Source organism: Syngnathus typhle, linkage group LG17, assembly GCF_033458585.1.
Source record: "Syngnathus typhle isolate RoL2023-S1 ecotype Sweden linkage group LG17, RoL_Styp_1.0, whole genome shotgun sequence".
Classification (NCBI taxonomy): domain Eukaryota; kingdom Metazoa; phylum Chordata; class Actinopteri; order Syngnathiformes; family Syngnathidae; genus Syngnathus; species Syngnathus typhle.
The window spans coordinates 8155838-8167972 of NC_083754.1; the positions used below are offsets into that span (position 1 = coordinate 8155838).

Genomic DNA, 12135 nt, shown 5'->3' on the forward strand with positions numbered 1-12135 from the left:
AGCTGACGGCCATTAGAAGCCTGCAAACACAAACCGTACAAACACAGAGCGCAGTAAGCGGATAAAAAGTAGCAAGAGAAATGGAAAGAACACAAATCCTCCAAAGTGTTTTACAAGAAACAGAAGCAGAAAAGTAGAAAACTCAAACAGTAGACACTGAAACTGTCAAAAAGGCAGCAGGAAAGAAGAAGTAGAAAGAGAAATAACTGAAACTGTAGAAAAACAGAAATAAACAGAGAGAGAATTCTCCACTTGAGAAGGTCACAAACAGAAGACACATAAACTGTCAAAAAGGCAGCAGGCAAAAAGTAGAAAGAGAAGTAACTTAAACTGTAGAAACAGAAAAAACTGAAACAGAGAGAGAATTCTCCACTTGAGGTCAAACTCTCACCCTGTCAACAAAAACTTAAAACACAATAAAAACAATAGCGATATCACAAAAGATCACAGTTGCAAAGTAAGTGGAAGGGACGTGACGTCGGGCCGTCAAAATATCGAAACCGACGTTATCCCGACTCCGATTCATTAAGATAAGTGTAGACATGTGTCAGAGGCATCTGATAACGAGGTTAGCCGTTAGCTTAAGCGGCCAAAACGCGTGCTGACAGGATGGCGCCCAAGATTAGCCGACGGCGTGTGGGCCTCGGGCACCGACCCACGAGTGATTGAATGAATGAATGAATGAATGAACGAATGAATGTAGTATGCAAGGATGAACACATGAAGGGAAGAATGGCAACAAACAATTGTTTCCCCTATTTAATTTGTTTTAGTTGTCATTTATTTTGATTGTTTGAAATGTTTTTTTAATATTTCTTTCACTTTAATTATTTTAAATTATTTCCCCCAATTTGTTTTTCATATTTTCTTTTCTTTTTTCCTCCCTTTTCGTATTACTTTCCCCTTCTTACATTGGTGTAATTTTTTCCGAGTAGGTTCCCTCAAGATCCGCCGTGGCCAGCACTCGGTTTTGTGATACGTGCGCATTTGTAGCATAGCGTTGCCGGATCTTCAACTACGATAACGTCCATGAGAAAAATGCTAACGTCGAGCCTCTCCCGCGACACTTCACTATTTCCGATGTGTCGGGAGATAACTAAACTTTTGCCAGTATCTGGAAGGGCATGCGGCGATCAGCTCCCTTTTCTGGTGTTAAAATAAATACCTAAAAACTGGCAGTTACTTCCGACTTGTTTTGGTATCCTTGAACGATGCACGGCGGCTAAATTGTCTGCGCAAGCGGCTAATGCGCGTAATGGAATTGCGAGTCGCCCCGCGTCGCAAATAAATAATTTAATGCAAATCCCACATCGCGCCTCCCGCCAATTAAGCTAACCTGTTTTAGCCGTAAGTGATTCTATTACATTAGCGTGGCGCGGCGCTGACTGCATTAGGGAGGCTTTAATCAGTCGCTAATCAAATTAGCGCCGCAGACAGACGGCCGGGAAGTGGCGCGCTTTACGCAAAGCACCTTGCCGCCTCACCTGCGCCAGGCTCCCCTTAGAGACGTCGCCTTGAAAAATTTCAACTTTTACCCATCGTAGATCAGCCTATGCCTTTCACGCACAACTCGGAGGACAGACGCAATATTTCTCTGACTGTATACGGAATATCACTTTCAGGTAATTAGACGAAAAAGCTTCTGCAGTGATGGATAGAAAAGTACTCGAGGGACAAACATTTACCATCAAGACCATCTGAGGTTTTCCCGGACTGAATGCAACCCCAAAAGCAGCACTCTTTCCCCTTCCCTATTACTGAACTCATTCATTACCAGTACAACATCATATTTGACGTCTATTCTCATAATTGGCAGTGAATGAGTTAGGGTGTCAACCAAACCTCGTAACTTTTAACGTACAACGTGATAGTTGACGTCTAATCTCATCGATGGCATTGAATGAGTTAAGGTGTTAACCAAACCTCAGTAACTTTTAATGTATTTTTTCTTTAACGAGTAGAACATTTTACTTTATCTGGCTCACATTAGCTGTAGCTTAGCATTCAAGGCCTCAAGTAAGCCTCTCCTCTACGCAAGTTATCTGCGTTTTGAAGCTGTTGAAAGTAAAGTCCAGATCATATCTGCCGGGCGTTCTCCACCAAGTAAGAAGAAATTGTGCCTTTGCCTCGTTGCCTTTAGAACATGATAAGAAGGAGCAAGCGGGTGAGCGACATGTCCACTTCTGCAGCGCTCCCTCGCTTGCCGATAAGAATCCATCTCTGATTAAGGGCTTGCTATGCCAAGGTTTATATTTGGCTTTTGCACATTCAATTTGCTTGGCGGTTAATAGCGACTCCTTCACCTGCTAACACAGACGCTGGTGCCGGGCCAGACGGCTTCTTTTTTTTTTCTTTCATCTTTAGGCTAATATAAATCAATACGTCGTAAATGTGACACTCGTCATTGTGTCAACAAGCTGAAATCCTCCCAGACTGACTTTTTTTAACATAGTGTTTAAAGGGCTATATTTGCTATATTTATATGACAGGGCGCACACGGCTCATTTTGGCTGAGAAGCCACATGCTGCTTCATCAAGTCAAAAGACGTGCGATGAATGCCTGCGTTTCCATGGCAACTGTTGACTTTTGCTGTGTTGTTGTTGTTGTCGTTGCTCCACCAGCAGCAGCACCCAAACCTGAGTGGTGTTGGCTTTTTATTGGGGCGCGTGGCGAGAGTCAATGGAGCTGTTTTCAATTAGTTTTGCGAGTGCTTATCCCATTAAAGCTAATGACTTATTGATTTGACGACAGTGGCGCTTTTGCTGTGAAACGTGCCGCCATTATGACTCTCACCGTGACCGATGGCCTCCAGTTTTTTTGTTTTGTTTTTACCTCACGCCGCCCTCGGGGTCGTCACTGAGCGTCGTGGGTAAGTGGACAGGCTTGTAGGTTTTGACACTGCCGCCGTTCGAGACGGCACTTCTGTCTCCTTTCATCCCCCAAGTCAAGTTGAACAGAAATTTGAATTCTATTCAGTGTCTTCATTTGCCGGTTACTATTAGCGATTCAATATCATATGCTAATTTCTAATAAATTATTTCATGAATATAGAAAAAAAAATACATTGACACGTTTAGGCTATCATTGAAAACGTGATGATAACCATAGAGCAGAAAAAAGCGCTGTTCTAATTATGAAAGGAGCACCAATTCAAGGTCCATGACTCTTTATTGACCTTTCACTGCTAAGAGTGGCAAACGTACACTTAAAACATTGTCACAGCAGTCAAAGCTTTTCTGATGGTGGCACTTTAATTCAATTTTGCGCGCCGTCCGATGCGAACGCTTGTAAATGTGCCCAAAGGTGAAATCCGAGGTGGTCGCGGGGCTCGCCATCGTACACGCCGGCGTCGCCTTCGCCGCACTACACTCGTCACTTCTTATCGCTAATTGAGCTCAATGACCAGCAGCTATTTGACTCTGCCTCCTCTTCCTCGTTCCCTCATTTCCTCCCCGCTGGAAGATCCTTCCATGCTGACGACGGCGCTTTCTCGTAATGAGGCGAGCGATAAGGCGGCCGCCGACCTTGATCATCTTCCTTTTTTTTTCCTTTTTTTTTCTCCATGCCTTCTCCAATTTCCCTCGCACATTTATCTCAGCCAAACATAAGCTAGGCGAGCTGGGCCAGGTCGGGCCGGACCGCAGGCGCATCTTGATAGCGATGACCGCGTCGCTGCTTCTGCTCGTGCTTTATCAAACAGGAAGTAGGAAATAACTGCTTGAATTCATCATTAGTGCAACAGCTGAACAATAGATACCTTCACAAGCCTTTTTCCTTTCCGTAGCAAAGCAGAGTAAAAACTCCAATAAATGTGCCTGCCACCATGCATGTTTGAAAAAAAACAAAAACTTAGGATTTAAAAAAAAGTCGACACACCCCTGGTCAGAAGTCTTGCAGGGCAAAAGGGCTGGTGCGGGAGCGCCTCTCGGAGTCAAGGTGTCTGCGTGTGTGTGTGCGTGTGTGTGTGCGTGTGCGTGTGTTCATTTAATCACAATGAAGTTATAATGAAGACGCCTGACCTTTACTTTTAATTTTATGGGAGGTAGCTTGGATGCTAATGTACTTGCGATGTAGGGTCGTTTGATAGGCTGATTGGAGGCGGAGCATTTGGATGTCCGGAGGTCGGAGGACAAACAATTTAGGGTGTGTATTAATCATGGAGAATGTTTGTTGGTGGACGTTCCATTTTGGTTGAGCATCAAGGTGGTGAAGCCTGCCAAGAGGATACTCGGCGGAGTTGATGACTTTTTATTAACCTTTCCCTGTGTTGACATTTTACCACTACTGCACCGGCCTTCTTATTTCCACTTTCAAAACTCGGGACAATTTTCCCCTGGCTCTTGAAATCAAAGTCGTTTTTAAAAATGTTGTATTCTGTTAAATTCACTTGACTGTCGGCCGGTGATGTTTTACCCCGACGGCGGCGGAACACCTGCTCCTGCCTACTCCAGATGGTTAGCAAATAAAAAATTAATCTATAGCATGTTGCGCTAATGTAAACGAAGCGCAGCATTCCAAACTTGGCTTTTGTATTTTTACTCTGATTTGGCATACTAAGCTAGCTTTAACTTGCCGCTACGCATCACCTTAGCCCGCCTCAGCTAACCTGTGCTATGGCTAATGTAAATGTGTGTGATCAATATTTCAAGATGAATTCACGTTGAATATCATCTGCTTTTGAGTAGTTGAGTTCCTCCGGACCGCCAAGCCCGCTATCCATCCTCTCCGGCCCCTCCGGGTGGGCGGCTCATTAGCCGGTGTTCCCCACTAAGTGGGACTGAAGGGGGAAAAAACAGCCATTAGCAAAACAAACGAGGTTAGCACGGCTCGCGAAAGACTGGGATTATTTATTCCAAAATTGCTGCGTCGGATCTTCTGTGTTGCGTCACTTCTTGAAGGGCGACAGAGCTCATAATATTTAAATACTAACACGAGAGGCCATCAGTGTTTTAATTAAAGAGGCGGCCTGAGGGCTGTCACACATTCTTACATTTTGCTTCGTTTAAAAGTTAAGCATCAGACGCTTTTCTGTCATAATTAAGCAAAAATGATCAAAGTTGGCCATCGCCTTATTATATTTTCTCTTCAAGTTAAGTAAAAAAAATTGGCTATAAGGAGAAAAGATGGTCAACTTTGTGACACCTTCAGCGAAATGTAACAGCTCTGTTACAGTATGGAAGCAATGCTAACGTGTCGCCGGCTACCACTGTTACGTAAGGGGCAACCATTTAAAGACACATTGAGTTTTTTGTTGGACTGTCTTCAATATTGTTACAAAATGGATTTTTTTTGTATTTATTAAAATTCATGAAGAGATACCTTCTTATTGGGTTGGGGCTTCAGTTGAAACCCGCCTCTCTTGCCAAAAGTCAGCCGGGATCCACTTTAGCTACCCCCCCCTACCCTTCAGCCCCGTGGCCCTCAACAAGTAGAGCATTGGAAAATGGTTGACTGATGTATTTTTTCCTGCTTGAGTATTCCTCGAAGAATCTCTCATGGAGCCTGGAGGACCAATAGGAGTGCAGCTTTTCATCCATATGCTAATATGCTAATATGCTTGATTTATGTTGTGCTGCTGCAGGGTGGGAAGTAAAAAAACAAAACAAAACGGAGGAAGAAGAAGTGAAAGCGAGGGAGGGCAGGTAATAGGATGCATCCGAGTGGAGAGGAAGCCATGGCCTCCCGAGACTATTTGGAAGCCAGTGAGCCCTCTGGATGGCAAAACGGCTTTGGCGCGCGCATTACTCAGCCCCATAAATCTGGGCGCAGCCCCTCTCGGACGACACCCCCAACGCCGTCCGCCGTCCCGCCCGATTTGTCTGCCTGCTTTGCTTTGCCTTTAATTACCTGAGCGATCCGGCGCTCACCGGCAGCACTTCCCTAATGGAGCATCACTCGCGCTGCCAGCTGGCAGCGCAGCCCCCTACCGGGTGGGGAAGGGCGGCTGGGGACCCAGTAAGGGGCGGAGTGGGGGGCACTGGAACTCTCAGTTCTCAGAGATGAAGACTATAGACGTAAGTGAGTTACGCCTATAGTCTTCACCTCACACAAGGCCATTAGGCATTTGTTTTACAACATCGGATTAGTGCACCTTTATTGATTTGTGGATTATTTGGAGTCTTTGCATTACGGATTTGTGGCAGTTATCGTTAAGATGAGTCATCGCAATAATTAGAGACTTCCGACTGTATGAGAATTTACTTGCCGCATGGATTGGCTTTTGACTTTGTGGATTATTTCCAGTCAGTGAGCTAATTTCTATTCCGAAAGGCGGGAATGATGATGACTGACCGATGCAAGAAATCATTGCATAATTGACATGCAGCTTGACAAATGCAAAAGTGACTTTTTTTTAACTTTGTTTTTGACTCTGTAAATTATTTCTAGTCCTATTTGTGACCAAATATTGAATGTTTGTTTATGTTTCATTATTTTTATCAATTGTATTTTCTCTATTCAAATATCCGTTTAGAGGAAACATTACATTTCTAACTTTGTGGATTATTTCTGTTCATCCTATAAATTGTTCTTGTGCAAAGCAAAAAATATTTCCCTAATTGTCAAAATCCAAGAGCCATCAAAATAATTAGACTGAAACACTCAGCATGTGTATGGTGTTTTTTTTTCCCCAGTTTGTGAATTATTTGTAGTTTATTCGTCCAATTCAAGCAACTTGTAAGGAATGATGCGATTATTGTGATTCAGCTTTGAAAAGATAAATTGCTGCAGACCAAGTTTATTAGCAGCACGACAGCCAGGACAGGTGTGTGTGTGTGTTGGGGGGCGACAGGAGAGTTCCATCTGCCAATCAACATCCCGTCAAACCCGTCTGCGGCCTCTTGTCAACATTTTACTCTTTTCTCCTTACGTACTTGCGCTGCTAACAATCCCCGCGCAGCTTTAAAATGCATGGAGCCTTTTGTGCACGGGGTAAAAAAAAAAAGCCAGCAGACTGTTGAGGAATGAGGAGGCGGTGTTGCGACCGGCGCTGACCTTGGAGATTATTGCTAAGCTCGACAGAAAAAAATGCTGTATGTTTGTCAAGAGCTGTCCGTCATCAATGAGCTTTTGTGTTGGATATCGATCGCTCGCCCGCTGACTGATGCACAACAAACACGCTGGGCGACAGATGCCTACACACACACACGCACACACTTTAATAGGATGTCAAGTCGACTGGGCCGCTTCAACTTCCTCTCAGATGCAATCTGGGCAGGCCGGCCACGCCCACTTGGACGACTCATTAGCAAACATGGCGCGGACGAGCCGAGTCGAGCCTGGACGTGTTTCACAACCTTTATTGGAAACATTTCTTGACACAAACAGAAAAGTGGCACAAAGCGGTACCTTGACTTTTGCGTTCAACTTGTTCCAATGCAATTTCCTTGCATAGCAAATCAACGTTGCCCATTGAAAAGAATTGAAATGCCATTAATACATTGCAGCCCCCACCCCCCCAAAAAAAATCACCAGCATTTTGAAGTAATTATCCATCACCTTGACGCCTTACCTCGCAGGCCCCAAACCTGCTTGTCTTTCTTTTATGAGCTTTTATTATTAAAAAAAGTCTAAAAGTTAAAAAATGATTGCACATTCGCGCACGAGTGTCATTATCTCTCCCCGTCCTTTATTTTTATCCTTTCATATTGTTAGTGCAGACAAATATTTGGTCTTCACCTTACGTCTGGCGAGCGATCCATTAAGGCGCCGCTGCGTTATTAGAACACAAAGACCGCCGAGAATGTAAAACAATCCGTTGTGTACTAACACTCTCACCTCAGAGAGATTGCCGACCCCCCCACCCAAATTCAGGCTCATTCAAAAAAGTAACCCTCGTTTCGAAGTCTGAACCCGCTCCATCTTGAGATGTGTTGGAAAGCCAAACATAAGAAAGGGTGGAAAAAAATAAGTTGGGAAAGACCCAGGAGGGGGTTCAATACAACTTTAATAATGCGGAGCAGCAGCAGCTAAATGAGGTGTTCGCTGCTACTTTAAGACACACACACGCACACACACACACACACACACGCTGCACTCTCGCAGCAACTGAATTATTAAAAGTGTTGTTTTCCTTATTGCTTTGCAGCATTGCGCCTCCTGCTTTAGCCAGAAATTGCATCAAAACCTTTCGGACTTGCCACAACTAATCCTTGACGCCCTACTTTCATACCCGAGCCCCATCCACGTCTTGACGCACTGCTTTTAAAACCTCACCTTGATTTGTCCCAGTAGGGGGCGCCGGCTCCCGCTTTGACGCGCGCTCTGGCGGCCCATTAATAACGGCGGCCGGCGGCGGCAGAGGCGGGGACGGCGCTCCACCCCGGCCAGCCGACCCGCCCCCTCGGCTGGTCTGCCCCGAGCAGTGCTGACATTTTAATGGTGCCTTTCTATTTTTTTCTGTCTTCTTTTTTCTTTTCTTGGTAAATAATGCATGTGCTACTGGTTGGCTCCTCCCCCTCCCTCCCCCATCCAGTGCTTTTGTGCACAAATTACAACGCCTTGTCTCTCCTGCTGCACCGCTCGCTATATCACACCACGGCCTCGCTCTGTCTGCGTGTGTGTGTGTGTGTGTGTGTGCGTGTATGTGTGTGTGTGTGTTTAGCAGAAAAGCCATGACGGCAGAGTCAAGTTTACCCCCCAACACTGACTTCTGTGGCGTTGAAAGCAATTTCCACTGTTGTGATATCAAATTATCCGATTGTGGGAATTGGCATCAAGCCGGCGAATATAAAAAGAAGTCACACGAAGTAAATGACGGGCATACTGGCCTCGTCCCGACAACAAAGCGAGCTACAAATATTGCACACAGCGGATAGCTGGAGTTTCACCGCCGCTAAGGCAGACGTGTGACGCCATTTTGTTTTTCGTTTGTGTGCAGGTAACGCATTGTGCAAGTCGGGAAGCATCGGCGTCTTCGGGAACGTGGTGTACAGCGGACTGCTCAACGAGCACTTGTGGCATCTGGGAGTACCGCTCTTCACGAGACTGGTGAGTCTTCTTCCTTGTTTCTCTGACTGCACCGGCGCCCTATGTAGGCTTGGAAGTCAAACTGCTGTGTTTAGGCCAAGGCAAATCTGAGCTTTCGGGATCTCATGCTACTCCGTCACGCTGGCCGGGACTTAATAATTGCTGACATTTAAATGTTGCTTAGCGCCCACAAAAAGAAAAAAAGACAAGGTTCTAATTAAAAACGGGAGCAGTGGAAGAAATAAAGCTTTGGTGGCAGAGAGAGTTCCGGATCAGGACGGCTTCCAAGGCTGTTAATTGCCCCCCTCTCCCACCACCACCTAGTTTGCATCAATATTTACGATCGATTTGAACATTTACGAGGCGGGAATTAGTGCTGATTGGTGCGCCGGGGTCGCACCTAAATGGGTTACGTGAAACGAGATCATTCCCGCGATGGCATAAATGTCTAGTGTGAAGCCTCGTCGTCTTGTCTGTGGAAGTGCATCACAGAGCAATTGTTTGATGCTGGTTGAAAAAAAAAAAAAAAATGTTGGCCTTTTTTTAATGATTGTTTCAGTGATCCTTTCAGGAAACGTCTCAGAAAGGGTGAAAGCGGATAATTGTTGATGCTTTTGCCATGCTTCTCAGAAAAAATACACAAAACCAAGAAAAAAAAAAAGAATGTTACTGGCTGGAATGAAGTCTGGGTCTGCACCGCCAAAACTTTGTTCAACACTTGTGGGCTGTTGATAGTCATTTCAGATTGTGTACCTCAAAGAAACGAACGTTGCTATCTGAAATGAAGTCAAGAGGCAACGGCAGTGGACTCGATAACCGAATCCCAAACGTGTTCCAACTTGAAGTCAAACTCGAAAGTTCAGTTGCCACCCTAAAAGCTTCTGATGTTGCTCTGATTAGCGCCGACGTTTCGTGAAGTTGCCCATCCAAACCTTGGAGGGATTCCGCCCTGCCGCGTCCTCATGTCAGGCCCGGTAGCCGTCGTCCAGCCAGCTAATTACGCCGCAACCCCGCCGAGAGTCCCCAAGGGGGGCGGCGCCCCACATGTCGACACTCTCAGATCACCCAGATGTGAACCCTGCGTGATCAAGCGTGGCGCGCGCACGGGTCGGCATTTGGCGGCACGGCCATACGCTACGTTTATACGCCGCCCCTTCCCCAAAATCGGCAGATGGCCAATTTGCTGCCTATAGCGATACGCTTACAAATGACGCTTAATCATGTCTTGCGGGGGCCAGCGTGTAAAATGCAGCATGTTGTTTTCGTTTTGTCATGTAGCGTACATGCTACACCCTTTATTGGTCTGTTTGTTTTATGTTACAGTCCCTCCAGTTTACAGTCAGTGGTTAGTGTAGCTAGCTGAATTGCTATCAATACCTCGAGAACCAAAAGCCAGTTCCCAAACATCAGACGGAATTCCAAGTAGTGGTGAGATTGTGGTGAAATGTCGTGGAAAAAAAAAAAAATCCGGCGTGGTCACCCCTCACGGGACCAGACATTTTAGGCAGGAAGAGCTCACTTCCTGTGTGAAAGCTTTATCTTCATAATGGATGCGCTGCTCTCCAGGGGAAGTCGAGACCACACTCACGAATCCAAATGGTCCGACAATGCTATTTGAGCGAGATTCCCCGAGACTACGGGATTATTCTGCCGTGCTCCCATGATTTTTTTCCCCTAATCCCACCGTGGCAGAGAGCGCTCTCCATGTCGAGACCTCGTTGTTGTTTTTTCAAGCCTCTCTTCCAACACCCGCTCCTCGGCGGCCTCACTTATTTATGAGCGCGACTTGAAATAGACTTCAGTGTTTGATAAAAGCGCCAACCTTAATCTGGCGTGCCCGAGAAGTGCATTTCATTTTTATTCCCCATCAGAGATTGATGGCAGAGCGCCACCGCTTCCCACCGGCTGATTGCTCATGTAAATCCGGGCCGGACCCGCAGACAATGCGTGCGTTTGCGTGCCAGTTTTTTTGTCATCCGGCTAAGTAACAGTTTTAGATTTAAACTTGTTTGAATGGGTGTCAAATTATTTGGTTACATTACATTCAATATTTTTGAATGAGATCAATGAATAAAAAATACATTTTAATGAGCATATTCTACAGGAAATTGAAGTAGTGCGGGCTTCTGGACGAGGACAGCTGCCCGTATACGGCCCGCCCGTCATAGTTTGCCCACCCCTGGGTTTAAACGTCCCCCATGACACAACCCCCTTGCCTTTTCACGACACTTTGCGTCTGACGTGGGAATTAGCGTGACGCTGGCATCTCATTCGCTCCCAAGGCAGCTAAATGTTGTCGGGGTCTCCTCCCGGAATAAAATGAGCTCATCCCGCAGGAGGCCTCTGATTGGAGGAAAGGGGAAGAACGTGGGAAGGGGAGGGGGGCACCGCAGAAACCTCTGGAGCTCGCCGCGGGGTTAATGCGCCGCCGCCCCCGCCCCCCCCTCGCAGTGGTGTATTGATGATACGTTTGGAGAATCGCTGAGGCAGGCGTATTGTTACAGCCAAGAAGAAGAAGAAGAGGAGGAGGAGCCCCCCCCCCCCTCCTCCCCTCCTCCCCCTTGGTTCCTTAGCAGATGGAAAAGACGGCAAAGCGCGCTGCTGTGGTATCGCGGCATACCCAAACACTTTATCGGGTTCTGATTGCGGCAACCTGGCGGGACCCCGAGGCGTTCTTTCTTCATCGCTCTCTTCTTCCTTCAACTTAATCCTCCAACATCAACACATAGCTCACCCCGCTTAGAGCCCCCCCACCCCCACCCGGCCGCTAACCCCACCACTCTCAATCCTTCCCGGGACGTTAAATTTCCCGGCGGCGGCAGTGGCAGAGGAACGCTCGCAGGCGGCTGTCAGGCGTGTACTCCAATTGAGCCTCAATAAGAGACAGCCCAGGAGGGGGTGGTAGCCGAGCGGGGCTGGTGGGGGGGTGTCAAAAGAAGAAAGGGGTTCTAACGTCTTCTCCTCAGAGGAAGGAGGGGAGCTTAAAAAGTGGAGAAGAAGCGGTGAGAGAGACATTAGAAGAAGAGTGAGGTGGTGGTGTTGGTGGGTGGGGGCGAGGAGGTGGGGGGCAGCTCGAGTCGAGCCCCCCCTGAGCCGGGGAGAGGGAGGGCTGCCTCAGCGGATCAGCGCCAGTCGAAAACCAGGCGCCGCGCCGGCCGCACCGACCG

At 46.8% G+C, this 12135-nt stretch overlaps 1 protein-coding gene across 2 annotated transcripts in view; it reads left to right on the top strand.

Moving 5' to 3' along the window:
• The window catches only part of LOC133170852 (RNA binding protein fox-1 homolog 3-like), a 118464-nt gene that overhangs the window by 39480 nt on the left and 66849 nt on the right, over positions 1–12135 (top strand). For both annotated transcript variants that reach the window (XM_061304028.1, XM_061304029.1), the window contains exon 3: positions 8880–8989. In XM_061304028.1, the coding sequence (XP_061160012.1) occupies positions 8880–8989 (110 nt within the window). The remainder of the gene's footprint in view (positions 1–8879; positions 8990–12135) is intronic.